The sequence below is a fragment of the Aspergillus flavus genome, chromosome 1 (genome assembly GCF_009017415.1).
Source record: "Aspergillus flavus chromosome 1, complete sequence".
Taxonomy (NCBI): Eukaryota; Fungi; Ascomycota; class Eurotiomycetes; order Eurotiales; family Aspergillaceae; genus Aspergillus; species Aspergillus flavus.
This window is the reverse complement of record NC_092406.1, coordinates 2748444-2775254: the sequence shown is the minus strand read 5'-3', so window position 1 is coordinate 2775254 and position 26811 is coordinate 2748444. Positions and strand designations below refer to the sequence as shown.

Below are 26811 nucleotides of genomic sequence, written 5' to 3'. Positions count from 1 at the left end.
TGAGATGCTGAAACGCTCTTGCGACCTTAAGCCATAGATACATACATACCCGTTTGATATACCCAGCTATGTGACTCATATCATGCAGGCAATAACCGACACTATTTAGGTTCTACCGGAGGATGTTGATGTAAACAATATACTTTCATAGAATTAAACTACCCAAATGCCCCTCAATGTCGTGCTTTTGAGTCAATATTGAATTCATGGTCTGGCCGTCGCCGAATTCCGTATAAGCCCTCATATGATTGGCCATCGGAATTCGAACGATCGTCGCTGATAACGCGGACTTTACCCCAGACATAAATCAGCCTCGGCCATCATCATCCCTACAAAACAGTAGATTTTTGAAAGTTGAATGCTCCAGTATTGACTTCGGCCACTTCTACTCCTTCGCGCCTATGGTTTGACTCGTTGTCACGCTTGCGCCGTTCCCGATGAATCCACTGTGCGGTCCCGTTGACGCTTGAAGAACCCCGCCACTCCAATTAAGGGATTATGGACACGAGCCCAACGAGCACTTCGCCCGGCCATGGGCCTTCGAACCTGGGTGCGACGGCCCAGTCCCAGCTGAATAACACCTCCGCGCCAGTATCTACCCCACAGTCGACTGCGTCCCGGTCGTCGACGGCAAAGGCCGGAGCTCGTCAGATTACCCGAAACCGCGCCAGCTACAGCTGCCATACTTGTCGGAGGCGGAAGGTGAAATGCGACAAGGTACGTCATCCTTCTTGATGAGATTTGCAGCGAGACAAAATGTGTTGAACGGGCTACTAGGTGCATCCTATCTGCGGAAATTGCGTGAAGAACGGAACCGAATGTATCTACGATGCTGCGCCGCAGAAAGACACCGGGTCGCGCAACGGTCAAACAGCAGGTGGGCACGGTATTAAGCGACGGAGGGAATCTTCGCGACCGCTGGATGAGGATATTGACGATATTGGGTCGCTCTACGGGCATCTGAGGCAGGCTGGGTCTCCCGAGCAGAAGTACGGGTCGCAGGCGATCGAAGCGCGGTTGGATAAACTCACGTCGATGATTGAGCGGCTCAGCAAGACTAATGGACCTTTGGATGCGGAACAACGGCTTTTACTGGCTCAGAATGTCAATGCTGAAGTTGGGAAGGGTGAAGCTCGACCGGGGAATGGCGCGCCTGTGAAGAGCGCGGGCGCGTCTCGTCCAGGTAGCCCCCGTCGCACGGATTCGAATGATGAGTTTCCAATTCCTGCGGGTCTTGCTACAGACTTGGTGGATCCGATTGGTAGTTTGAATCTGGGTCATCTGAGCTTGGAGGATGGGGGTAGGTCGAGGTACGTCACATGTTCTTTACTTGCGAAGAGGTGGAGCTGACTGATTGTTAGATATGTTGGGACGACATACTGGGCTTATATATCACATGAGGTATGATACAAGTTACCACGATACTTCGTATTATACATGCTAACAGTCGCAGATCAATGAGCTCAATCAATTACTCAAGTACCAGAGCCGCTCACATCAAGATACTACGGCTAACGAAAGCTCTGTTGATGATAATATGACGGATACGATGGCGAAAGCAAGAGGTAGTCCGTGGAAGACATCGATTGATAGCTCTGGTGGAGTCAGACGTGATCGAGTATCTGGTCCTGAAGAATTCCAGAAGTCGGTGCTCTTCCCTACGGGTGATTCCCCATCAGTGAAAGAGAAGCATGTCGAACCGGAGATGCTTGATCATGTGCCGACGAAACGACAGAGTCATATTCTGTACAAAGGATTTATGTCTGGAATTCATGCTATCAGTCCAGTGATCCATCCACCAACAATCTTAAAGCTATACAACTCCTTCTGGGACTGGTACGATTACAGCAGCTACTCTGGAGATTCTTGCCCGGACCCCTCGTTTATTCCTCTTCTTTACGCTATTTGGTATGGTGGCTCGGTCACCATTTCGATCCGGACCATCAAGGCTGAATTCAATGTCTCTTCGCGATCCGCACTTTCTAAAACTTTCAACGACGAAGTTACGCGGTGGCTGACGAAGATATCGTTTCCGCGCAGCCCTTCGCTACAAGGGTTGGCTGCGTATCTCCTGGTGCAAACGATACTTTCAAAGGAAGAAGAACCGTTAACCAGCAGCTTGTTCATTAGTCTGGCCATGAGGGTAGCACAGACGATGGGCCTGCATCGAGACCCTGCTAAATTCGGGATTAAACCCTATGAAGCCGAATATCGGCGGCGAATATGGTGGCATATCGTGCATATGGATGGCGTTGTTGCTATGTCTAGCGGGCTGCCTCCCTTGGTCAGCGATGAGAACTTCTGGGATGTCCGCGACGCCAGCGAAGTCAAAGACACACTTCTAGGGACACCCGAGGCCGAAAAGTACGAGGAACTGGTGGCATCTGGTATGCGGCCACCCGACAATCCTGATGATCCAACTTTATGCGGTGGACCATCTATGGTCAACGTGTATTATTTATCAGCTAGAGGCAAATATGTCATGGCCCGTAAGTTCACCCTGCTATTGCGTTATGATCGATAGCATTAACGTGGACACTCATAGGTGCTGTCCGTCGGATATTGAAGATTCAACTGGGCACGAAACCCGTGACGCGCAGGGACATGGAGGAGCTCAGGTCAAACCTCCTCGACCTGCAACTCAAACTCAATTCTATAATCAACCGAATCCCAGTAATCGAAAACTATCAACCTTCTTCCAGCGCTAATAATAGATCGCTTTCGTTTTCAGTCTCTCCGGTAGAGATGAGAACTAGCGACATGGAACTTCCCGGAGAAGGGCCTGGTCGTTGTACAGAACAATACCACTCTCCTGTTCTCGTATCTTTTCATAAATGGGCAAGGATACTGCTCTCTCTATTCATTGATAAGGTGAGTGCCCCTAACATTGACATTTGAGGAACCGTTTCTAATGTATTGTAAGGCATTCTGTGTCGCCTACCAACCATTCCTTAAGAACGCCAAGAGTCGTATTTGGCCAGCGGCAAGACACAGGTATGATCAAATTATGCTATTAAGACACAAGGCTTTCTTGTTCTGACTCTAAAAAAGTGCTCTCCGCCACTGCCACGGCTTCATGGAGAAATTCATATCCCTTGCCACCGACCCTGACTTTCAACCCTTCCAATGGAGCTGGCCGGGCAACCATCAGCCAATGCATGCCGCCATGATCATGCTCATCGATCTTTACGAACGGCCTTATAGCCCTGAGGCGCCTAAGTCGAGGGCATTTATCGACAAGATCTTCTCACTCACCGGACCAGATGGCGGTGTTGTCGGCGGCGAGGACGGCATCTCAGCCCAACGGCCGCTGAAAGATGGCGGCCGCGAGGCATGGGATATGATTCGCAGACTACGCCAGAAAGCCTGGCAGAAAGCTGGTCTGGATCCACATAAGCTATGGACCGAGCAAGCACAGATTCAAGCCGGTGCAGCATCAGGGCCTGACGAATACCCCTGTGCCTCCAATCCCTATTATGCCAATAGCGGCTCTACAGCCCCGACTCCATCAATTTCAACAATGACATCGCGACAGCAACTCGCAGACTTCTCAAAGATGTTCTACAACATGACACGCTCGCACATGCTCCCCAACCCCGTCTCCACTCTACGACCCAGTCCCCTTCGATACCAACTACCCCAAACCTCTGCCCCAACCTCCGTCCCAGACACTCCCCCAAATCTACCGACTCCCCAGATCCTCCAATCACCCGCAGCCAAGGCGACTGCGACGGTCGAAACTCCTCCCCCTGCTTCCACCATCCCTTCTCCTGACCGCATCCCACCACTGAGCACCGCCATCCCTTTCACCTCAACCCCACCCCCTCCCTTATCCTTCATGGACCTGGCTTCACCTAGCGCACATTCCATGGCCGCCGGCCCAACGCCTCCCTCCATGATGGACCCGAACCTGAACTTTGACTGGGACCAATGGGACGCGGTCTTCGGCCAGCACCTCCCCGTCGCTGACGAGCTCATGGAACTGGATCCCGTGGCTGGATTCGAGTTTGGGGATCTTGGCGGGGGCATGGTTGGTGGCGGTAGTCGAAGTGGTAGTTTGGGGGGAAGTGAAACGGGTCTGGGGAGTATTCCTGGCCCCGATTGGGTTGGATACTGTTGATGAATTGTTTGTTTAGACCAAGCCTGGTTTTTGGGGTTTTAGAGGGCGTTTATTTTCCCCAATTGTTTGTATTTTACGGTACATATACCTGGTTTATTTTTGTATATAGTTTTCATGAACGGAACCACACTCTTGTTTACGACATACTACGCATACTCATAGTGGAACGGTTACTTAACGGGGAGAAAGAAGGTGGAAACAGGTAGTCCTGAAGAAGAGGGCTTGGAAGTGATATTTTCTTTTACCCGTCCCGATTCTGGATGCAATGGCGGAGGGAAGCGGGTGAGATATAAGTTTTGATATCCTTGTGTAGGACGCATGATAATGCAGAAAGAGACATAACAGCTTTGGGATTCATGAGGCGTGACTGATATCAAGCAGGATGCCGAGTAAGCGGTATAGAGGGAGCTATAGTAGATGACTAAGATGTGAGACCGAGGGGTTCCTCGAAGAGTTTTCACATCCCCACTTGCTCTGTCAGAATTAAGATGTTCGCATTCTCCAGCACCTTCCTTCTTTCATTCAGGACAGTATTCACAGCAAACTGTAGATAAATCTAGACCTTGTACTCCTCAAGACCGTGCTTCCAGAAAGTGGCATAAGGAGTGACACCGTCCTCGCGGTAGTTAATGAGGATGTGCCTGTGAATATGTTAGTGCGTGCTCAATGAGCATGTCTCAGAAAGAGACGAGGGTTGGACATACATAGCATCGGCTCCAAAGCTTTCACCAACCAAAACATCGTAGTCTTTGTAGTTGGCAAGGATCCTCTTGAGGGCGGTTTGGGCATTCTCCTTGAACTCCTTGATAGTCTCCTCGGGGGCCTTCTTCTCCTCGAGCTTGGCGAGGACCTTCTTCATGTAGCCTGGAGAGTATGTTAATCTTCATTCTGTAACATGTCATGGGATGATATTATAGACTTACCCTTAATGGCCTTCTTATATTCGTCCTTCTCGAGCTTCGGGTAATCATTGAGACGGAAATTGTGCTTAATGTCGAGGACCTGCTCCGCGTTGCCGGCACCACCAGCGTCGTCGTCTTCACCCTCAGCGGAGGGGTTGGCACCCTCAAGCTGGATATTTTCGTCCCCTATCGTGATATTCCGGCAGTCGACCTCCCAGAGGATGTTGTCGACCTCCTTGAGGTTGAAGGCGTCGGAGATAATCTCATCGCCGGTAAGGATATCCTATGAAAAGCATAACTTATTAGTATCTTTTACATATATATCTGGTGTGGGCTTGACGCAGTGAACTGCATGTCTTCATCGTTGTCATCTGCGTTGACATTGAAAATAATGAAAAAGTGGGGTAATTCTAGCCACCCGAGAAGAAAAAAACGCACCTTGTAAATGATCATTTTGATAGATGAATAGGAATAAACCTAATTAACAAGAAGAGAAGAAAATGAGGAGGAAATGAGAGGGAGATGGCACAGGGCTAGACAAGAGGAAAGGAAAGAGAAGGAGAAAGAGGGGAATTATATTTGAAGTTTTAGTGCCACCCGTTTTTCTTGACCAACCTTTTTGGTGGGGTTGAGTTTTTTTCTTTTTTTTTTTTTTTTTTTCCCTCTTTTGCTGGTTGGTTTCGAGGGGCAAACCGACGCTAGTGCCATATTGGGACTAGCTGACTTCTCTGGCCCGAACAAGTTTGCTCGGGGTGCGCCTGACAGTGGGCAAATAATCGAAGGAAAAATCGATTAAACTCAAGAGGAAAGCGAAGAATCTCGAAAAAATAAGTAGAACAATAATAGAGACCAATGGAGGGGTAAATGATCTCAATGGAGTCCTGTTTGCTGGTCCTACTTCCTAATTGTTTTCATACCCGGAAATGTTAAATCTTACATAAGACTGGATATGCTGCCTGAGTGATCAGGCTGCGCAATGCAACCCATCAGGGGTGATCGGCCAACGATGCAGACGGCCTTTTCGTCCATTGGTGTACCGCTCTAATACCAAAATGACCCATATACAAGCCGGGGACTAGCTGCTATATGACGGATACAAAACACAACCGTATTATTGATCAGATTATCGGTCGCCTGGCTTTTCCCGTGGTGCCACTTCAACTTTTGTCTCCCCATCGCGCATTCACTTCCTTTTATATCCATTGACGACTCGCTCTCGTGCCTACCGTGACGCTCTCTTACTCGACCCCGAATTGAACCCGGCCATTTCTGCCATTCATCTCGTCTTCGGACCTCCAACGTCCGAACGCATCTCCGGCCCCTCGGTTCGTGCATTCTCCGTTCGCCTCCCCTAATTGTGGATCGCGAAAGATCCGGATCCAGGAACCGCGGCCCTTCCTTGTATACTACTACATTTTCTTTCTTTTTTCTCCCCCCATTATCGATATCCTTTTCTTTGGCCTTGTGCTTTTTACATCGCGTAACCCGTCAACCTTCAATTCAACCCATGTGTTGATCTGTTAATCCTTCGATCCTTCTCTCTGATATCTTCAAAACACCTTTTAACATCGGGTGGCTGTCGTCTTGACCATGGCAGTCAATGCGTCGGTGGCCTATGACCTTCCGCCTCTTCCGGCGTATACCTTGACACCACGTCCGCCTCTTTTGTCTCCGATTCCTGATAATGTCGTGGCGCTGATTCTACCGATTATCGCTTACTGGGCCTTGTCCATGGTCTATCACTACATCGATGTCTACGAGTTGTTTCCCCAGTACCGTTTGCATACCCCGGCAGAGGTCCTCAAAAGGAACCACGTATCGCGTTGGGAAGTCGTGAGGGATGTCATTCTACAACAGATAATTCAAACCATGGCCGGTATGGCTGTGTCGCACTTCGATCCCGTGGAATGCATCGGCAAAGAGGAATACGATGTGGCGGTCTGGGCTCAGCGTATCCGTCTCCTGCAAAGGACATTCCCGCGTTTATTGGCGGTGTTCGGCATTGACTCCATGGGATTGGCGAAATCCTTGTCGAAGAATGGCTATAGCATACTGGGGGGCGTTCTCGCGGGTGGACGCTATCCGGGACTCACCCAAACCTTGGTCTTGGAGAATGGAGTAGAAGCCATCGCTCCTGCGTTCGCCGGTTGGGAATTGTCCATGGCTAGCTTCATCTATTGGTACTTCATTCCTACGATGCAGTTTGTCTGGGGTGTATGCGTCGTCGACACCTGGCAGTATTTCCTGCACCGTGCAATGCACTTGAACCGTTGGCTTTATGGTAAGCGCTATCTCTCTCTCATTTATTACTCGCTCGGTGAGTGACGATGTTGAACAATATTGAATCTAACTGTCTTGATAGTCACCTTTCACTCGCGTCATCACCGCCTATACGTCCCATATGCGTTCGGTGCTTTGTATAACCATCCCGTGGAGGGATTCCTCCTCGATACTGCCGGTACCGGTGTTGCGTTCTTGACGGCTAGAATGACTAACCGCCAGGCCATGTGGTTTTTTACCTGTACGACTATTAAGACTGTGGACGATCACTGCGGCTATGCTTTCCCCTGGGACCCCTTGCAGCATTTCACTTCCAACAATGCCGCCTACCATGATATTCACCACCAGAGTTGGGGTATCAAGACTAACTTCTCCCAGCCCTTCTTCACCATCTGGGATCGGCTTCTCGCAACTCAATGGAAGGGTGATGTTAAACTTCGTTACGAACGGGGTCGTGAGGCAGCACAGAAAAAACTGGACGACGACGCCGCTTTTGGTCTTGGAGCCAAAGGGGAGAACGTAACATCTTCCGCTACAGTCTCATCGGATGAGCTAGCAGAGACAACTGCGCGGTCACGGTTGCGCAAAAGGACGGCGACCTTTGACGGCCTCAAGGGGTCGAAGCACGGGGTAGCCAGCAGCGTCCTCTAATTCTCACCTTTTGAGTTCTTCTGTGTCTTTGTTTACCTTCTTTTCTCTCCGCAAGCATTCTCTTCTCCGTGAATATTTTTAATAATCTTTTTTTCTCGACTCTTTTTTGTTGCATATGAAGGGCTTCGGAGGGGCAGGACGTCTCCGAACCTTTCAGGATCTCTGTTAGTATTAATATTGGGGTTCATGATTATATGTTGGCTTGTACAATGACTTCCCTTTGGTAAACTCATTTTAATCAGGACGATTTACACGGCAATGGGTTTGGACAGCAGCGTCCATCACTACCTTTCGTTTCAATCTCTCTTCATCTTTTCTCCTGAGCCCTTTGCTCTTATTCTTTAAGAACGGCTTTTTTCTCCTTTCGATTGTATTATGGATTACATACTAGGTTATGTTTTCAATGCACAACAAAGGCTTGATCAACACCGTGTGTATATCTTCAGAGCGAGACAGTAGTGGAGACCAGGCTGCGTGCAGACCGATGTGATCATATCCTAACTTCCCCTTTAGAAGAATCCCTAGAACCTAAACAAAAAGCTCCAGTTGGTATCTTGACTCTCCCGGTTTCCTATTGGGTTGTCTTCATATTCTGACTCGGAGAACAGTTCACCGTGTTCCGATTCGTAATAAGGCTGGGCTGGGCTGAGTAGATTGCGGTATTGGGCCGCTATCTGCTCACATCCGCCATTCCCTTGAGATTCTTCCCACCCAAGGTTTTGACCTCCGTTGGCAAATAGGTCCAAGGAACTGGGCTTACAGAGCACATGCTTCCAATTGGGCATTTCCCGGGGAGGGATATACCTACTTGCTTGTCCGTCGTTGCTATCATCAACCGGTTCTTTCATCGGTGCTTTTTTCTTTTGGGTTGACGGTGAAAGAACTCGCAACGGGTCTGGTGTGGAAGTTGCGGGAGCGAGCCATGACGTGCTCTTAGGGGAAATTGGTGACGCATGAGTGGGTGAATCGTCGGTGTAAGTGACGGAAGAGAGATCTGATTGACTCTCCATCGCACAGGATGTGGGAGAGGATATCCAGTTCAGAGGTTGAGGCTCATTGTACAACCCGACTATGCCTGCAAGGGTGTCGGTGTCACTATCCTGTTTTTTGGGCACCTGCTCAGATATTGTGTGTCGTACGCCATGGTTTCCGCCCTCTTCTTGGTCCTCTTGAAATGACTCGAGAACTTCTGGATCTATGCCGATGGGAACTACGGCCCCCTCTACGGTTCTTGAGAGGTCTTGTTTGAGACTAGCAACAGGGTCAGAAGTCATCAGAGCCCGATGGGCATGTTTCCGCTGGCGCTTCATGGTTGTCGCCAGTGTGCTGCTGCGCCAATGTATCTTATCAACGAAGCCTTCATGGCAGGCTATGCTTTCTTCCACGAAGGGGAGGAATGTTGGTACCCGGTGATTTCTTCTGGTTGCTGTCCGGCTCAGGAGGGCTGTACGCAGATGCTGCAGGAATTTCCGCCCTTTGACAATCCGGGCTAGGACGCATGCTTCGCACTTATTCTGCTGGTACGTGACAGGGCTTCCTTGGATAGCTCGTCGAGAGGGGGTCCACATGTAGCGTATATCTCCCAGGCTGTATACAATATCTCGCACTTTTAAATCGACGACGTCCAGACGAGCATCATGAAGCACACTGTGGTACCAGTAGAGGCACTCCAAGTGTGTGATAACCTCGCACCGTAACAACTCAAATACGTATCGGATAATATAAGGGTTCAGTTTAGTGTGCAAGTCACACAAGGCCACGGCAGGTGCCCGACCTATGAGGTCCTTAAGCCAGTGCCTCTGCAGGGCCGAGGGAAGTTTCTTGATCGCCCTCATTATCTCCCCTTTGTCTCTAGGCTCGTGCCCATCGGGGTCGATGAACCCTATGCTCAGGACCCGGGTTAGCAGTCTCACTTCCTCCTTGCTGAGACTAGCCACTGACCGGAGGCATTTCATCTCTACCGCGATCGTCGGGGCGTTCTTGGGAGGATCCGAAGGGTCAATATTCTGCCTTCTTTCGTCGCGTCCTGTCGGCGACCAGACGCACTATCCAGTGAGATCTCAGGTATCATATTATCGACACTAGCGATGGCGTTTATCCCGCGCTAACCGGAATTGTTATGTCTGTTGTCTGTAAGCAGTCCTTCGTATGGATCTGGTTGACCAACTATTGGGAACCAACTTTTGGAGGTGGGGACAAGACTGGGTGGCTGAAACAGGACGAGAAAGCGTGTCACGATTAATGAAACAAGTAGGGGGTTCAATGACTGTTTTATAAACTGAGGCTATGTTCTTCTTTTTTTAGAAACAAAGGCTTTGTGAGTATTGCAATGGCATTCTTGTAGGTCTTTTGTTGGCCGGAAGTTGTATGTATTGTTGCTGTCAACGACGCGGACTGGAATTTTTCTGTTCAATATTTTTATTGCCTCTCTCTTGCATGCTTTTTTGGGATGGAAATTGAGTAGTTATGTTTAAAGTTTTAATACTAGGAGTTTGAGGAGAGACGTTAACGCATGTAAGCTCTTCTATCCATAGAACCAACCGTGAATCGTTTTCTTGATAGGCGATTGGAAAGTTTTCCATATGAATCTAGAAAAATATCAACATGAAGAGCTTTTCACTTGATATGAGAGAAAATGGCTCAAATACATGTATATCCTGAAAGGTAAATAGCCAAGAGTTCCATCACAACCCATTGCTAAACAACGGGCCTCACCTCCATGCCCACCGAGCTAAGAAACAGGATTCCCGAGTCTGCGAGCAGTAAGCTGTATAACTCTCTCCCCAGAGCCCCAGTAGCACGGTTACCTCTCCTCCATAGTAAATTTATTATGTTGTGAGATATTGGGGTGAGTGTGGGGGTTTGATAGGTAGGGAATAAGATTGATTCTGGGCGGTGCTTTCATCATCTCCCGCTATGGATTAACATCCATCTTGTCTCGACTCTATCCTGGAATTCCTGTCGCTTCAAATTATTTCAATGTATGCTCTGGATCTGACAGCAGGTATCAAGAAAACAAATGAGTCAACAAGTTCTCTTGTGTATAGGGTTCTATCTCCTAGCCCCCGTTGTTTCTATACAGCCCCAGTGCCACTCTATGAAACAGCAATCTGGACCTTTCTCCAGAAGACGTCTGCCACCTCTCTCATCCGATCCTCATCCAAAAGTCGCGCATCAAACTCGACGGAAGGCCTAACCATATCATCGTCCATGATATGTATGACCCGTACCAAGACGTCGAACTAATCCAGCTTAGCAAGGTGTCAACAAGGGAGTCAAGAAAGAGCCACACTTACATGCCAAGGGTCCTTCGAGAGCTCTAAACGGTCATAGACCCGCAGGGTATCCGTCTGCACGCCTAATGGCCGACGTTGAAAATTCAGTGCAGTGTTGAACGGCAACGTGACGTTCAGATCACCCTCGAGCACCTCTCGAAGATTGCACGCATTATGCAGCCCATCTTGCAATCTCTGCTCTTGCATTTGGTGGGCTAGGGTCGCAAGCGCTTGCGCGCTGTCCTCGGTAGAAATGTCATGTAAATGGTAAGTTAGGAGGTTCATGACTGGGCCGACAATTTCGAAGATATTGGAAACTTCCTGGTCACGGCCTGAAACAACGTACTCGAACGCTACGTCGGTTGAGCCGGTGTAGATGCTGAGGGTCTGCGCCCATGCAGCATCGAAGATACTGGCGGGCGTGATGCTGTGTTTGGCACTGAATGCTGACAGAGCTGCTATATCCAGGAGCGGGAGGTCTATGATTGTCTTAGTCGGGCTTGGTGGGTGCGCAGAGCCCTTTATAACTGGAGGTAAAGAGAGCAAAGATGGCTTTATGTCACGGAGAATAGAGACCCAATAGCTTTTGTCTCTATCGACACGGGCTGGTTGATGAGCATTGACGACTGACTTGAATTGTGAAGATGCAACAGGAATTGTTGCGTCAGCTGCATCATATGCTGCCAGCAAGTCTTCTTTGATGAGCTTAAATGACCATCCATCAATCACTAGATGGTCCAGTTCGATATGGCCAAAGACTCTATCTCCATGTTGAGAGAAATGGGCCCTGTGAGGCAAGAAGCAGTCGTCAAGGGCGGGCAATAGTTCGTCCATAGTTGGCTTATGCTCCGCCATCGCTGTCGATGATGTTACGATAGACGGTTCTGCATTTTGTAGAACCACCTGTAATGGAGGCAACTTTCCCTCTGGATCCTTCACAAATATGCTTCGCAAGATATGGTGCTTCTGAACGACAGATTTCCATGCTCGCGCGAGACGATCCAGAGAAACTGGCAGGGAGCCCAGCGAGATGATATCCATCTTCCACGAGAGTAGAAAGATGGCTGGGTTGATCTCCCGCTGCTTTTGAATCTCACGCTGTATGGGAGTGTAAGGGTAAGAGTCTTCGATCTTGACTTCCGGATGCCCTCGAAGGTGTGACTGGAGGACATGCGCGTAGGACAGGGTGCTATCCGTGCCTCGAGGGCTTATACCGTGCTCTAGAGACTGTGGTGCACCTTGTTGATTTTGGTCAACTAGATTTGCCAGGTTCCCCAACGTCTTCTGAGTTAAAATACTGCGGACTGTGATAGGTAGGCCTATTCCCTTGGCCTTGGACACCACTTGAATCGCTGCGATGGAATCTCCCCCAAGAGAAAAGAAAGATGTCTTCAACCCTATTTGCTCAGTGGGTACTTTCAACACTTCACTCCAGATTTTCTGTATGGTAGCAGATGTAGTCCCAGGAGTAATCTGAGTGGGTGCTGCAGCGTCTGCAACTCCTACCAGCTCATCATATACTTTTGGGTTCATCCCCTCGATCCACGATTTAATCGACCTTCGATCAATTTTTCCAGAAAGCAAGATTGGCATTCTGTCCAAAACAACCCAGACTGAAGGGACCATATAATCCGGCAGAGTAAGCGAAACGCGGGACTTAACTTTATCAAGAATACCCTCAGGTGATGTCTTCACTAAACGAATTGTATCTGGCCCTTGGTTCCCCAGATCTGAACGGTGCTGGCTTACTACGGCCACAATTTGACGCACACAGGGACCCCTTGTGGGAAGAGTAGCGAGTGCGGCCGTTATCGTGTCTTCATCCATGATGCGATTCTCAATCTCGCTCAACTCGATTCTAAATCCTCGCAACTTGACTTGCGTGTCGCGCCGGCCTACAATGCAAAATGTGCCGTCCGGATTATACCGGGCAAGGTCGCCTGTCCTGTATAGTGTCTTGTAGGAACTTGCAGGACTGAGCTTCTGAAACCATTCAGGTGCCGGTACGAAGGCAACATCGGTGGTGGCCTGGTCACCGAGATATCCTTTTCCGAGAAGAGGACCGGAGATGACAATTTCTCCAACACAACCTATAGCGCTGAGTTGGTGGTAGTTATCGGCATTGACGATCCACATCGTACCTCCTATGCATCGCCCGATGTCCGCTGGATGAGCATCTGCCGCGACATTTAAATGTCCCGAACAGTACACAGCAGTCTCTGAAGGCCCATAGCCAGCGGTCAAGTTAACATGGGGGGCCCATCTGGAGATAGCTTCCTTCGTGACAGGCTCTCCACCGAGGACGAGTGTCTTCAGTGTCGGTACTTGCTGGGGTGTAATCAAATTGGCAACGGTGGGAACAACAAGCGCGGTATTCACTCGTAGGGCTGCGATTACGCCTGCGAGGTTATTCAATCTGTCGTGCTCGGATGGAACGCAGATGCATCCCCCAAAGGCAAGAGTCGTGAAGAACTCAGTCATCGAGATATCAAACGTATGAGCGGCAAACTGAAGCGTCCTCCAATCAGGACTGGCACCAAATGCTGGCCCATGATGTACAATCGAAGTGGACATCGCAGAGTGAGACATAAGGACTCCTTTAGGTTTTCCGGTACTGCCAGATGTAAATAGCAGATATGCAGTATTGGACGGCTGGGCCCTTTTGCGTATCTCCTGAGGCAACGATATGGTATTGGACGGCGGAGGGTTATCGAGCACGACGATCGAATCACAGAGATCACTTAGCACTCCGAAACTATCTTTCGATGTTATGGCCACCTTGATTTGAACCCTCTCCACCACTTCGACGATTCGTCCCCGGGGGTGGGCGGGATCAATGGGGACGTAGACACCGCCAGCCTTGAAAACGGCGAGAATGGCAACCACTGTCCAAATGGACTTCTCAAAGCATACAGCCACATATGTTTCCAGGTCCACACTGAGCTCTACAAGACGCAATGCGAGCGCGGATGAGATATCGTCCACTTGGACATACGTCAAAGATTGCTCCACGGAGTAAACTGCCTCGGCATCAGGATCCTTAGATACTTGCTGCTCAAAAAGGTGGTGGATGCATGTTTCATTCACCGGAGGCGTGATTTTATTCCATTGGTAGATCTGAGCTATGTCGTGGTCACTTAGCGATGAGATGGATCCCAGCAATGTGTCATCTTTCGCGTTGCTTAGGCAGGAAAGCACAGCTTGGAATTGGCCGATGAGATTGTGAGCCTGCTGGGTCGAAACAATGCGATCATCATATTGCATCTTGAACTTGGCTGCAGTATCGGTGGAGAGTGTCGCAGAGACGACCATCGGGTAAGAGTGTTGCTCGTTCTTCCCAAGGTGATCCTCGAACTCAAGGCCCAATTTTTGGAGCGCGGGCGCGGCAGCTTCCCCAAACTCGCTGGGATGGACAACGAACACAGCCTGAAAGTCGGTCGCTTTGGATTCTTTGCCAGCCAAGTAGCTCCGGATCTTTGATATGCCGGTTTGCTCAAACGGCATCAGCTCGGCTGCCTGTGCTCTAACCGAGTCAAGAAATGAAGCGACCGATCGTTTAGGGTCGATCTGCATAACAATGGGAAGCAGATTAATAGTTGGGCCTGTCATTTGGGATGCTCCAGGGACTGTGGATGAATTGCGCCTGCGAGGAAACACTGGTCAGTGGTCGATTCTTGTGAACAATCCGCAGAGCAATAATCCAGGAGCCCCGAGGAGTTCTTGACAAAGCTCTTGAATCATGCTAGCTCGAGAAATAAACAGGATTGTGATGCTCTTACCCACTGTTAATAACTCCAAACACTACATTTTCGGTTCCAGTATGATGCGATAGCAAGATACCCCATGCAGCTCGCAGTAAAAGGGCTCTGGTTAGACCAATTGGCGGACGATCGACGAGAGTAATTGGTCGCTCGAGCGTACTAGAAGGATTGACATGGAAATCAGAGCCCTGCGGTACTGAAGGGTACGGAGTCACATCAACGCCGGACAGGGTCTGCTGCCAAAAGTGCCGCTCTTCACTGGAATTAGTTCTGTTGATGGATTCGATGAACTGCTCAAAAGGCGGACGCTCTATGGTTGGCTCATCGTGGAATCGCGCCGCGACGTCATCTAGAATTTTTAATAATGAAGCCGCATCACATAAAGCATGATGTACAGTCCAAACAAAATATCGTCGGGTGTCTTCCCTATTCTCATTTTCGAGGACAATTGTATACCGGAAAAACCGGTCTTCTAACTTCATAAGATCGCCTGCATCTTGTTCCAGAAAGCGGCATAAGTTGGAGGTTGAGGTATTCCATATCATCTCTTCGTCTAACACTGCCTGGATGAACCTCAATTCTCCATCCGGCTGACAGATTCGGGTGCGCAAGACCGGATGTGCATGGACAGTGGTGACCCAGGCTTGTTGAAACCGGCCCAAAGGAACATCATTAGCCAGTCGGTACACTAACTGTCTGACAGACAGGTTTTCATCCCCATCAGATAGCGTCACCAAAGACTCCTGCATCGGCGTACATGGATATGCATTTTCCACACGTTCCGAAGCCACACCGCACGCCTTGCCAATTGCCTGGATGTTGTCTGCGCGAGAAATGCCTGTGTGCAATAGTCCAAATGGTTCGAGTGGTCTGCATGCTCCTGTATATTCTTCCGCTTTTGCTCTTGTAGCAAGGGCTTCTTTTGCCATCCCTTCCAGGGTAACATGCATGAATATTTGCTCAACTGTGAGACTGATACCCTGAGCCTGAGCTGCGGTTGCAAGGTCCAAAGCGGTAATTGAGTCGCCCCCGACTTCGAAGAATGCATCTTGCTCTGAAAAGTCGGAAGGATCTTGCTGCAGAATCTTTGCCCATAGATCTCGAAGATGGGCCTTGGTAATCAGCTCCGCAGAGCTGCCATGAAGAGTCTATGGAGTGGGATTAGCCGAGCTGATGCTCTCCCGCCCTCTGGACCATATTATAACGCACCTTCCAGGGATCATCTAGATGGGCCTCTCTAGGCTGTAGAAGCACTGAAACTGACATATTGAGTGTCTAAGTTTGAACTCTTGGAGAGCGAATACTAGACTTGTCCCGGATATCATTGCGTTTAAAGGCATTTCTATGGGGAATAACAGCAAACACATCTCATTCTAATACCTATAATGGGCTTCATCTTTCCAGGGCACATTTAACCATTTGAGTTGTTTTCGACAGGCCTTGATAGTCATGCCGAATTGGGTAATGAATATCCCGAGATTGTCGCAAAAGGGTAATCTAAAACCTGTGCGGCAAAACAGGAGGGATGCATACTTACCGGTACTTCATATCAGAGACGCTTGATTAACCTGCATAGATTCAAAAGGAATACGATGAATCTTTCCCGGCAGGGTCCGGGCTCAAATGACCAAGCTCACAAAGGTCTTACCTTGATGTCTAATTTGTTCTGTCATGGCACTACACACTTCCGTTATCACGACTGGTCCCATTACTCCCCAGGTGGAGTTGAAGGCGGATGAGGGTGGAGAATTCATTGTTCATGGACCTACAGAGCCGCCATTACAGGAGTTAACCACAGCGGAACTATTGCAGCAACAATATGACCGATACCCGGAGAAAGTGGCAGTAGTCTCTCGATGGCAGAAAACAACCTTGACTCACCGGTCATTATTCGATTCCAGCCGGGAAATAGCACAGGCCCTTGTTGCTCATGGAGTCCGCCCGACTGATCGTGTGGTCGTGTTGGCAGGAAATTCCATTGAGTATATCGAATTATTGTTTGCGGTTGGTGGGATCGGATCAGTCTTTACTATCATGAACCCCACATTCACAGCGGAGGAGGTTCTGGCTACAGTCGATTTCATAGGTATTATAAGATTCTTGTTGCTTGTATACTGGTCGCTAGTCTTCGTCTAGACTATTATCTCTCACTAATTTGTATACGTCACAGAACCAAAGGCAATTTTTATCGCGGATAGGATTGGTTTTCGCAACAATGCAAAGCTTCTGAAGGAGCTTGCAGATAAGCACCAGAATCCTTCCCTTATTGTACAGCTAGGAACAGCTGAGAAAGTGTCTAGTAATGTTCTCAGTTGGCACGATTTCCGTCACGTACAGAACAGTAAGACCCAGCCTGATCTGCATTCTTTGGAGCAATATTGGGGACGAGGAGACCCGCAGGATGCATTAAGCATACAGTTTACCAGCGGTACTACTGGTTCTCGTAAGGCCACAGTAGGCACACATAGGTAGGAAGTGCTCCCTATCAACAAGGTTATGGCATCACTGACCGATACGAAGTAACCTCATCAACAATGCTTTGCTAGTCGGATCGCGCCTTGGCTTGACACCAGATGACATATTATGCTGTTCTCCACCTTTGTTCCATTGCTTTGGTCTGGTATGTGGACCATTGGCGACAGTGATCCACGGTAGTACAGTCATTATCCCCTCAGATGTGTTCAACGCATATGCAAGTCTCCGGGCCATGTCCGAAGAAAGTTGCACTGTGGTCAACGCAGTACCAACAATGTTTCAAGCGATGCTAGATCATGCGAAAGCAAAGACACTTGCGCTTAAACTTTGCCTACGCACTGGTATTATCGCGGGCTCGAGCCTTTCTGAGACCCTTATACAGAGATTGAGTGTGGAACTGGGACTGACTGGCCTTGCCTATCCCTTTGGTATCTCTCCCCTCGTGTCAGCATTCTTCGTCTGAATTCCTGATTGACACAGACTTAGGTATGACAGAGCTCTCTTGCGTGAGCTTTATGACTACACCATCCAAGGTTTCCCTATTAAATGACCGATCATCAGTTGGCACTCCTCTACCTCATACATCTGCTAAGGTTGTGGATAGCGACCTGATAACTCTCCCTCCAGACACTCGGGGAGAACTCCTGGTATCTGGGTACCTTTTGTTCAGCGGATATCACAAGAATCCCCAGAAAACAGAGGAAGCCATTGTAAGAGATGCCCAAGGCCAGCCGTGGCTACGAACGGGCGATATCGTAACATTGAGCGCCTCTGGCGCATGTACAGTTGTTGGGCGAGTGAAAGACATGATCAAGAAAGGTAAATACAAGCATCTCTCTCCCCAAGCAACTCAGGATGACTACCAGCTAACACTCTATCACTTACTGTAGGAGGCGAGAACATTGCCCCAGGAGACGTTGAGAAGGTCCTCGAGCAGCATCCGGATATTGCAACAGCGGCTGTGGTTGGCATTCCTAACGTGCGCTTGGGGGAAATGATCACTGCATTTATTCAACGCGCGCCAGATGCCCAAGGAGGGCTCAAGAGCAAGGATGTCAAGATATGGTTGCGAAGTCGGATCGCCACTCATAAGATTCCTGATCATGTGCTCTGGATTGGTGAAGTTGCAGGGGTCCCTGATCGGTTGCCTGTGAATGCCAGTGGGAAGGTTCTCAAGACTGAGCTTAGTGCTATTGCGAGCAGTTTGGTGAGAGGAGATTTGTGTTAGATTTGTAGATTCAAGAATAGTATAACTAGAACCAATTATATAGTAGGTACTACTCCATATATTCCGAGGAGCAACATTCTCTTCGTTTTAGACCTAATCGGACCTATCTTGGCTTTCCCATGTACAATCAACAAAAGCAACATATACACATTGATGTCAAGCGAGGTCTAACAATTCCATATCTCTATCGCTTCACAACAGCCAGTCTCCCCCGAACAGGCACGTTCTCTCTCGTCCCAACCTCCGGAAAGCCCGTAACATCCACCCCCTTCTGGAAGATCACACAATGGGACGATCCCCCATAATGAAACATTCCAATCTGATCCCCTTTTCTGACATATTGCCCTTCGCCCACAGTAATCTCACACGTCGATATCTCAACCATCCCAATCCCCAGAAAGCCAACCAGACCAATATCGGGGTCATCCGCCTGAATAAAGACCACCGCTCGCGTTGCCATGGCCGACAAATATACCTGATAATCAATCTGAACCCCTTCATACACACGTTCGGTATCACCATCTATAGCCCGCGGAGTCGAACAATAAGTCCCATCAAGCGTGTATGCCTTAACGACCTTCCCAGAAACAGGGGCATGCCACCGGTGATAACTAAAGGTATCTAGATATCCTTGATATATAGTCCCCCCGATAAAGGAATCCGGAAACCCAGCCCCAAACATATCAACCAGGGAATATGTCAGCCCCTTGATCCAAAAGCTATCCCGAGCTTTCACATTCCTGGCAATAGCAAGGGTCGAGATTCGCATGCGTTAGCGATAACAGAGTCGTCATCTGGCGAGGCGACGGGCCGGATATTCTCCCGAAACGAGCGCGTAAAGAACGCATCCCAAGATTGGAAGCCGTAGTATGGAGCATTGCGGTCGCAGATGTAAAGCTCGTCAAAACCATATCTTGTCCCGCCGATGTTACCCGTGGTGTTTAGTTTGTGGATCGCTTCGGGACCAAACCAGCCCGTTGACGATGTATCGAGCACAGATACGGACTCTGACGATGAGAGAAACGTGCCCCATACGTCCAGCACCTTTTTGAGCATGGTGTTGACCTCCGGATCGATGAAAAGGGCATAGCCGCTAATTGTCGGAATGGCGTATTGGAATAGTCCGATCATGGGGACTCCGGCTAGATTGTCATTGTTCATGTAGGGGGGTGCGTGTGTGATGATGTAGTTGAGGACTTGGAGCATTTGCTGGTAGTTTTGGACTTCATGGCTGCGGTTCTGGTTGGGAGTCTTTTCTCGAGCCTGGTTCCACATCGATTGGAAGAGCATGTAGATGCGTTGGTTGGATTCGATGAGATGTTGGAATTCTTGTAACACGGGGTGCAGTTCGTTGGTGGTTTGGCTGGCTTCTTTGGTCAGGTTGGTGAGCCATGTCGTGCGGATTTCATCGGTAGTCTGTCTGGTAGGCCTGTTTATGGCCGGTATGAGAATTTATACTGTTGGAGATGCGGGTCTTGATGGTTGGACATACCTCTGGAGTGAGTTGTGTTGTTAATTGTCATTTCTATCAATATGGTGTATGCCATGATGTATTTAGATCGACTACTCACTTGGTTTAGGAAACTGAAGACGGTTGATATCATCTTTACTACGATTAAAGAGCAAATATGTACGGTACATACTCCATAGAAGACCTTAAGTTGAGGTGTTGTGGAATGAGAAGTGGGAGCACAACGATGAGGGGCTTTTTATGCAAGGGATCAAGTAAAAAAAAAGCAAAGAACCAGGATCGGCAGAAGAATGCTTAGTTCAGTTAGGGCTCTGTGCTACTGAAAGTATCTAGAAATAGAATATACTTGCATGGTGCTATATAGGGTAAAACAGGCACGTGTTCTACAGGCGCTTAGTACTGAAGAGTCATTGGGGACTTTTAGTATACCATGGCTCTATCCAGCCCTTCTGCCACGTTTTTACAGAACAGCAGGTGAACATTTATAGCACGATAATATGTATCCTGCCAATTACTAGCCTAAGATATTTGTATCTGTTCATTGAATCAGGGACAAATGAGAGAATGCTTAAGAATCCAAGAGTGTCGGGAAATCCATTGCCTAAAAGGGAAACACCCTTGGTCGAAGATCCGATGAATAGTTGACAAACCCTTAGAGACAAAAAGTATATAAACAAGGTTGGAAGCTTAAGTTCCAGTATTTTGAACGTTTTTGGCCGCGATGGGAGACACTATGACTGATGAAAAGAGAAATGCAGAATATGGCGAGCAACAGGTACACAATGACCTACCTTTGCTGGAAAAGACTGCTAACGAAGGTTTCGGCGCAAGACCGTTTCGGGACACTCTTCAGTAAGGTATAGGACCGCTGATGAGAAAGAAGGAAATCAAAAACACGATATCGAGCAAAAGAAGCCCTTTCCTGCCACAGAGAGTGAAAATACCCACGATCCGAATGAGGTGGACTGGGATGGACCCGCCGATCCTCACAATCCCCGTAACTGGTCCGCTTGGAGACGAGGCATGCTTGTCGGTATCATTACTTGTGTTGTCTTCTCGACGTGAGTGACCAAAACTAGGACTCGCAGGTCTCGAATCCTAACCCGGCCCCTAGGTCGATAGCCTCTTCAGCGGTTGCCCCTGCAGTTCCTCAGATACTGAGGGAGTTCAACTCGAACAATGCGGAGATTGGAACTTTGGTCGTTACCATTGAGGTGTGTGACGTTATTCAAATCTTTGGCATGACTTTGAAACGGCAAATTCATGGCTGATAACGTCTCTAGCTGCTGGGCACCGGCGTAGGCCCAATTCTCATGGGACCCATGTCTGAAGTCGTTGGCCGTCGGATCATTTACAATTGTGCCAATGTCGGATTCAGTGCTTTCACAATTGGGTGTGCCCTAACGCCGTCTTTAGGGGGACTGGTAGTATTGCGCTTCCTGCAGGGATGTGCTGCCTCGTGCTCTCTCAACAACGCCGGAGGAACGATTTCCGACCTTGTGCCCATCCACCGAAGAGGCTTCGCTATGTCGATGTATTCGGTGGGTTTTCTGCTTGGTCCAGCCGTGGGCCCTGTTGCTGGTAGCTTTCTGGCTGCCGCAAAGGGATGGCGATGGGTATTCTGGTTGTTACTTATTCTGGTGGGTGATATTCTTTACCTCCTTGTCTGGCGTATGAGTCTTCAATTGTTGATGCATTATTATAGAATGGCACTATGGGGGTGATTTGCGCCCTGACATACACAGAGACATATGCCCCCGTCATCCTGGAACGGAAGGTCAAGAAACTCCGTAAAAAGACTGGGAACCAGGCCTTGTACGCAAAAGATCAACGCCAGCTGCCAGTGCGCACCGTTCTAAAGCGAGCAATCACTCGTCCTGTTAAGATGTTCTTATTCTGTCCGGTCGTCACCGGCTTGGCTGTGTACAATGCCGTCGTGTACGGCTTCACATATCTCCTCTTCTCAACCTTCTCTGTCGTTTTCGAAGATCAGTATCATTTCGACCAGGGGAGGCTCGGCCTAGTTTATCTTGGTCTCGCAATCGGTTTCTTGGTGTCCCTGAGTATCGCCAGTGTGGTCAACGATCGGACACACGCGCGCCTAAGTAGGAAACACGGAGCACCGAAGCCAGAGTATGTTTCATAAGATTGATACTTATCCATTGGATTTCTGCTAATTAGGATGGTTCCAAAGATTTCGCTTGGAGTCCTTGATATACGGAGCCATTGCTATTCCCATCGGATTCTTCATCTATGGATGGACAGCTCAATATTATGTCGACAGTGCTGTTCCTATTGTTGCGACGGGTATTGTTGGTTTTGGAGTGATGTTCACTTTTGTAAGTAGTACTCTCCAAACAGTTGCTCTGGGCTAATCCATATTTTCTTTCTTCCGCAAGATACCATTCAATGTATACATGATCGACGCCTACACGAAGTATGCGGCGAGTGCCATCGCTGCCGGCAACATTTTACGAAGTCTTTCTGCTGCGCTCCTACCACTTGTTGGTGTACCGTTATATAATAGACTGGGGTATGGATGGGGAAACTCCCTCCTGGCATTTGTCTCCTTGGGGCTGGGAGCCATGTCTCTGCTTTTCCGCAAGTACGGTGAAGAGTGGCGGAGGAAGTTCTCGGTTCGGCTCGATTGAGTACTCAGGCAGCTTAGTAGACAGAACGAACGGTTGGGTTTAGCGTGATGTAATAATTAGAGATTAATTTAGATCTAGAATAATGAACCACGTCATGCTATGGTTATTATAGTGTCTCGATGCTTCATGATATAGTGCTTGCCCTATCCTAGGGTTTCACGTGAACTGTCAGGTAGGCAGGTTGTATGGATTCACATAAACATCTAAATGCATAAAATACCTCTCTATTCCCCATTCCCACTCAAACCAATCTATCTAACCAATCTACAACCTCCTAACAACAAACCTCATCTCCTTAGTCTCATCCCCCACCCACCCCCTCCGACTATCATCCCACCCCTCCGACCGATACTCCATCAACTCAGCATCCACCCGCCAATCCCCCTCCGGCGCACCCTCCCACAACAACCTCATCGTCTCCCGACTATGCCTAAAAACATCCCAACCAAGCGTCTTCATGCGAAACGCCCCACCCCGCTCCGCCCCCAGATTCCTCCCAAACACAATCGACCCCGGCCGTCTCCTCAACAACTCCACCAACCGCGCCACCACAAGCGCCTGCTTCTCGATATCAAACAGATGCAGAAACGCCCCGACGTAGATGATATCGATCTTACCATGCCACTCAGAGAGAAATTCCTCGTCGAACACGCTAGCCGCGTAGAACCGCGCCTTAAGCGTGTCTTTATCCCGGAAGAGCTCGTAGCCCAGGTCCATGAACCGGCCTTCTGTATCCGCGCCGATGATGTTCTCGGATGGTGCGCCGTCGTGCACGAGTTTGCGGATGTCTTGTCCGAAGCAGCAGCCTAGGTCTAGGAAGGTTTGGCCGGCGCGAAGCCGTTGAATTACCTCTGGGTAGATTGGGGAGAGGTTTGCGCCGAAGTCGAGGAAGCGGAAGACTCCAATGCAGGGGTATGGGAGACTGAGGGAGTTATTAGACGGGGTTTCAACTGTTTGGGTTAGTGGGGTAGGGAGCAGAAACGTACACGTCCCATGCTTTGTTACGGACTCGGTAGATGTGTTCGAGGATGTTGTCTTCGGGGATATGCGAGTAGTCTCGGAAGATTTGGCGGGCGGTTTCTGGTAGTCGGGGTAGTGTGGGCTGGTACCAGGATGGTTCGTAGCGGTCTATGGTTTGTGTTGGGTTGGTTGAGGGTGGTAGAGTTTGAGGTAGGGCTTGGATAGACATGCTGTTTGCTTTGATGTGTGATTGTCTATGAGGGTGTAGGAGTTTCGTATGTTTGTTAACTCATGTACAAGATGCCGCTGCTATTTCTGCACGGAGGTACCTCTACCACATTGGTATCCTCCGGAATGGACCTTTTATGGTAAACGCCTGCATCGGCTGGATTTCCCTCATTGGGAGCCCTTCGGAGTAAATATTACGATATGGAGATATCATACCTCGATTAGGAAAGCCAAGAGAAAGAGAACTCCAAACTCCTTTTACCCTACGGCCTTAAATCCCTCTAGAAAATGCAATTTTTCGTCATGAATCATTATATTTTGTTGTTCGTATATTTTTTAACACGGTACGACGACCTCCGCATATCAGTCCTTCCCACCAAAGTACTCCGTGATCAAACGGAAAAGCTTCTTAAAACTCGCCGTCGCCTCGCGTACATAATCTAGATTAAGTTGGTTCAAGCAAGCCGGTGAACGATTCAAGCTTTTGGCACTAGGCTCATTCAAAGACACGAACATATTCTGCGCGAGGACGCTCACCGAGTCCAACAGCGTATCAGCTTGTCGGACAAGATCCAAGACAAGCATACGTTTCAACGAAGCGTCATCATTGAGCGAGACGCAGTAATTGCCAATTCCGACCTTCACAGTACCATCGAAACCGGACTTGGCAATGTAGTCAAAGCACACGGCTGTCTGCTCAAATACGCTCATAATGCAGACGAGGTCTACGGGGCCCACGTAACAGCCGCAGCGGGTCGACTCTTGACAGCTCCTAATCACGTCGCCGGTCACTTTGAACATCTTGTCTAGTTGCGGTTTGGGCTTCTCTTGTATTGCGCACTCGATTTTGGGGACGTGGTGCATCATGTTTGCTCGGCATTGGCAGTTCCGTGACTGATGCTGGCTGCGCGGTGATATGACGGGGGGATCAGATAGTGGTGCTGAGCCTCTACTGACTGTCCGAGGGATTGGTTCTGGGGGGTGCGGGAAAAAGTTGTTGAAGTCGCTTTGGCTTGGGTTCTGAGAGGGCTGGGAAGATCCTGTTACTAATCGTGGCCTGAGAATTGACGTGGTGGGCAGGCTTACCTCAGGGCCGATGTCTGCTTCTGGGAAAACCCAGTCAAACTGCTCGAGTCCCTGGTTGAATGTTTCCTCGCGCCAGTGCTCTAGAGCATTGTCTGTCGGTACGGACTGAACAGCGCTTGCGCTGCAGCTGGGTAGGGGAAAGATATCATCTGGTAAGCTGACCGGTATCGGATCTGGCGTCGTTTGGCTCGGCAGCATCTGTATACTAGGTGTACAGGACGACTGGCTATTTGGCGGAGAAGTCAGAGTCACTGTTTCGGCTCCAAGATTGCCACTCGCATTTATATCCTGCGTATTCGGTGACGGAGTGTATGTGCAATGAAGGCCGCGGCTGGTGCATCGCTCACAGCTTCGCTGTCCGTTACACTTTACCTTGGCCGCGCGACATGCCTCACATGCCGTCATGGGACGACGAATGAGCGGTTTTGAAGCCTGTGTCTCGGGCGATTGCCAGTTCAGTACGAGAGTACCGGGAATCTGCTTCCTTCGGGAGGTAGGCAAAATACCACCGGCGGACTGTGGTGGCGACATAGCAATCAAATATCTGGATGACGAGAGCAGTCAGTAAGTGTTAATTCGATGTCTCCAGAATTCTCCCCCGTTGTTATGGGCCTGTACAAACTGTACAAGGTAGGTCTTTAAAGGCTGGGAGGTAAGATTGAATGATAAGCACAGGCCTTTGTGGTTAACGTGGGTGGATAATCTAATTTAATTGCGGTTCGCGGCCCGCCGCCCCTCCCCCTCTTGGCGTAGATCAGGCTATGGAAGGGGTAAATTTGAAGGATGACGATGAGATTTCTATACCCAAATCGGGGTAGCGCTAGATCTAATGAGATTGGTCGAGCTGTGCCAGATGAGAAGTGATTGCATAGATTAATAGGGGTACTGCCTATCGGGATAGTGAAACAGTACAGTCATGACCACTTGATTATTCTAGAAGGCTTGTCGAGACGACAAAGCCTATCTCTATTCTAATTGATCGATATTAACTTTCTGATTAGATTCCACCACATGAGCCGGTCAGGTTTTTAATTAAGCTAATAAAAAGGTACCATGGTGCAGTGTGTTTCTAGGTAGAGCAATTCTAACCGATTGTTCCAGGTCTCCTAGGGCTTACCATGGTCACGACTCAGCTCGACCAGATTAAGAAGCTAAGGTTCATCATACACTGCTGATAGTTCTAAAAGCTCATTCTAAAGACTTGAAGCCAATTCAGGTAGAATCGCTACAGAAACTTTGGATTTCTCCTGTAAGGGGCGGTCTAAATTCACAGGAATGGAAGAAACCCCAGCCAAATAGTTAAGTACTGTCGGGCTTCTGCAAGAGTGACTTATCTTCATCGTAACTGGGGTAGTGAAGTATCCAACAATATAGCACAGCTATGCCGCTTACCACGCAGCTAATATTCGGTATGTCCTGATTCGCTAATCTGTCAGTCCCGAAGCAACGGATATCAGCACACATGGCTTGTTGTACCAGGGCACTGGATCTGAATGGTCGAAGCATAATCTAATTCTCGTGTTAAGCCGTGGGGTGCCTTGAGGACTAGAGAGGGTCTTTTATAACGTATATCAACTTTTTCTATGTATACCAAGATTCTCAAGAAAGCACAATATGTGATTCTATTGACAAACATCGCCTCCGGTAGCCTAGTGATATATCCTTTGCTGTAATGTGCTCCTAATACATAGGAGACGCCGCACATAGATTGCCGCACGCTCTA

At 48.9% G+C, this 26811-nt stretch overlaps 10 protein-coding genes across 10 annotated transcripts; 4 read left to right on the top strand and 6 right to left on the bottom strand.

The window, feature by feature from the left end:
- Positions 1–295: 295 nt before the first annotated feature.
- F9C07_1032 (putative C6 transcription factor) lies at positions 296–4120 on the top strand (the record flags this gene model as incomplete). Its single annotated transcript, XM_041288447.2, has 7 exons — positions 296–717; positions 778–1310; positions 1362–1401; positions 1454–2489; positions 2546–2871; positions 2924–2994; positions 3052–4120. Exons 1-7 carry the CDS (start codon positions 499–501, stop codon positions 4118–4120), a joined length of 3294 nt encoding a protein of 1097 aa, XP_041140917.1. The 5' UTR covers positions 296–498.
- Positions 4121–4299: 179 nt separating this feature from the next.
- On the bottom strand, positions 4300–5739 carry F9C07_2137655 (microtubule-binding protein). The gene is made up of 4 exons (XM_041288459.2): positions 5461–5739; positions 5044–5305; positions 4825–4984; positions 4300–4761 (listed from the first exon to the last, which is right to left on the bottom strand). Exons 1-4 carry the CDS (start codon positions 5473–5475, stop codon positions 4677–4679), a joined length of 522 nt encoding a protein of 173 aa, XP_041140918.1. The 5' UTR covers positions 5476–5739; the 3' UTR covers positions 4300–4676.
- An 873-nt stretch (positions 5740–6612) lies between these two features.
- On the top strand, positions 6613–7953 carry F9C07_1030 (sphingolipid hydroxylase; the record flags this gene model as incomplete). Its single annotated transcript, XM_041288448.1, has 2 exons — positions 6613–7303; positions 7385–7953. 2 exons carry the CDS (start codon positions 6613–6615, stop codon positions 7951–7953), a joined length of 1260 nt encoding a protein of 419 aa, XP_041140919.1.
- Positions 7954–8284: 331 nt separating this feature from the next.
- Positions 8285–18284, bottom strand: F9C07_2137651 (uncharacterized protein). Its single transcript, XM_071509156.1, has 2 exons — positions 8562–18284; positions 8285–8502 (listed from the first exon to the last, which is right to left on the bottom strand). The coding sequence occupies exon 1, from the start codon at positions 14835–14837 to the stop codon at positions 11229–11231; it is 3609 nt and encodes a 1202-aa protein (XP_071365739.1). The 5' UTR covers positions 14838–18284; the 3' UTR covers positions 8285–8502; positions 8562–11228.
- On the bottom strand, positions 8475–9908 carry F9C07_1029 (uncharacterized protein; the record flags this gene model as incomplete). The annotated part of the gene is made up of 1 exon (XM_071507374.1): positions 8475–9908. One exon carries the CDS (start codon positions 9906–9908, stop codon positions 8475–8477), a length of 1434 nt encoding a protein of 477 aa, XP_071365740.1.
- F9C07_1028 (putative NRPS-like enzyme) lies at positions 15004–16255 on the bottom strand (the record flags this gene model as incomplete). Its single annotated transcript, XM_041288460.2, has 2 exons — positions 15004–16137; positions 16199–16255. 2 exons carry the CDS (start codon positions 16253–16255, stop codon positions 15004–15006), a joined length of 1191 nt encoding a protein of 396 aa, XP_041140920.2.
- F9C07_2279341 (putative amp dependent CoA ligase) lies at positions 16661–18725 on the top strand (the record flags this gene model as incomplete). The annotated part of the gene is made up of 5 exons (XM_041288449.2): positions 16661–17075; positions 17160–17457; positions 17510–17892; positions 17951–18283; positions 18355–18725. The coding sequence occupies 5 exons, from the start codon at positions 16661–16663 to the stop codon at positions 18690–18692; spliced, it is 1767 nt and encodes a 588-aa protein (XP_041140921.1). The 3' UTR covers positions 18693–18725.
- Positions 18726–18876: 151 nt separating this feature from the next.
- F9C07_2218940 (phosphatidylserine decarboxylase family protein) lies at positions 18877–20471 on the bottom strand (the record flags this gene model as incomplete). Its single annotated transcript, XM_071509704.1, has 5 exons — positions 20264–20471; positions 19903–20108; positions 19464–19785; positions 19212–19398; positions 18877–19187 (listed from the first exon to the last, which is right to left on the bottom strand). Exons 1-5 carry the CDS (start codon positions 20294–20296, stop codon positions 18877–18879), a joined length of 1059 nt encoding a protein of 352 aa, XP_071365738.1. The 5' UTR covers positions 20297–20471.
- Positions 20472–20896: 425 nt separating this feature from the next.
- On the top strand, positions 20897–22814 carry F9C07_2227853 (MFS multidrug transporter; the record flags this gene model as incomplete). The annotated part of the gene is made up of 7 exons (XM_071509809.1): positions 20897–20938; positions 20995–21224; positions 21278–21377; positions 21447–21803; positions 21869–22296; positions 22358–22502; positions 22563–22814. 7 exons carry the CDS (start codon positions 20897–20899, stop codon positions 22812–22814), a joined length of 1554 nt encoding a protein of 517 aa, XP_071365737.1.
- Positions 22815–23078: 264 nt separating this feature from the next.
- F9C07_2199683 (uncharacterized protein) lies at positions 23079–25619 on the bottom strand (the record flags this gene model as incomplete). The annotated part of the gene is made up of 4 exons (XM_071509463.1): positions 23079–23764; positions 23801–23942; positions 24219–24247; positions 24380–25619. 4 exons carry the CDS (start codon positions 25617–25619, stop codon positions 23079–23081), a joined length of 2097 nt encoding a protein of 698 aa, XP_071365736.1.
- Positions 25620–26811: the final 1192 nt, after the last annotated feature.

Bases quoted from the DNA above. Each gene is read 5' to 3' on its own strand.
- F9C07_2137655 (XM_041288459.2), bottom strand. The intron at 4,985-5,043 runs GTAAGTCTATAA...CATACTCTCCAG, and splicing joins ATATAAGAAGGCCATTAAGG to GCTACATGAAGAAGGTCCTC. The intron at 4,762-4,824 runs GTATGTCCAACC...ACATATTCACAG, and splicing joins AGCTTTGGAGCCGATGCTAT to GCACATCCTCATTAACTACC.
- F9C07_2137651 (XM_071509156.1), bottom strand. From the start codon at position 14,837: ATGACAGGCCCAACTATTAATCTGCTTCCCATTGTTATGCAGATCGAC.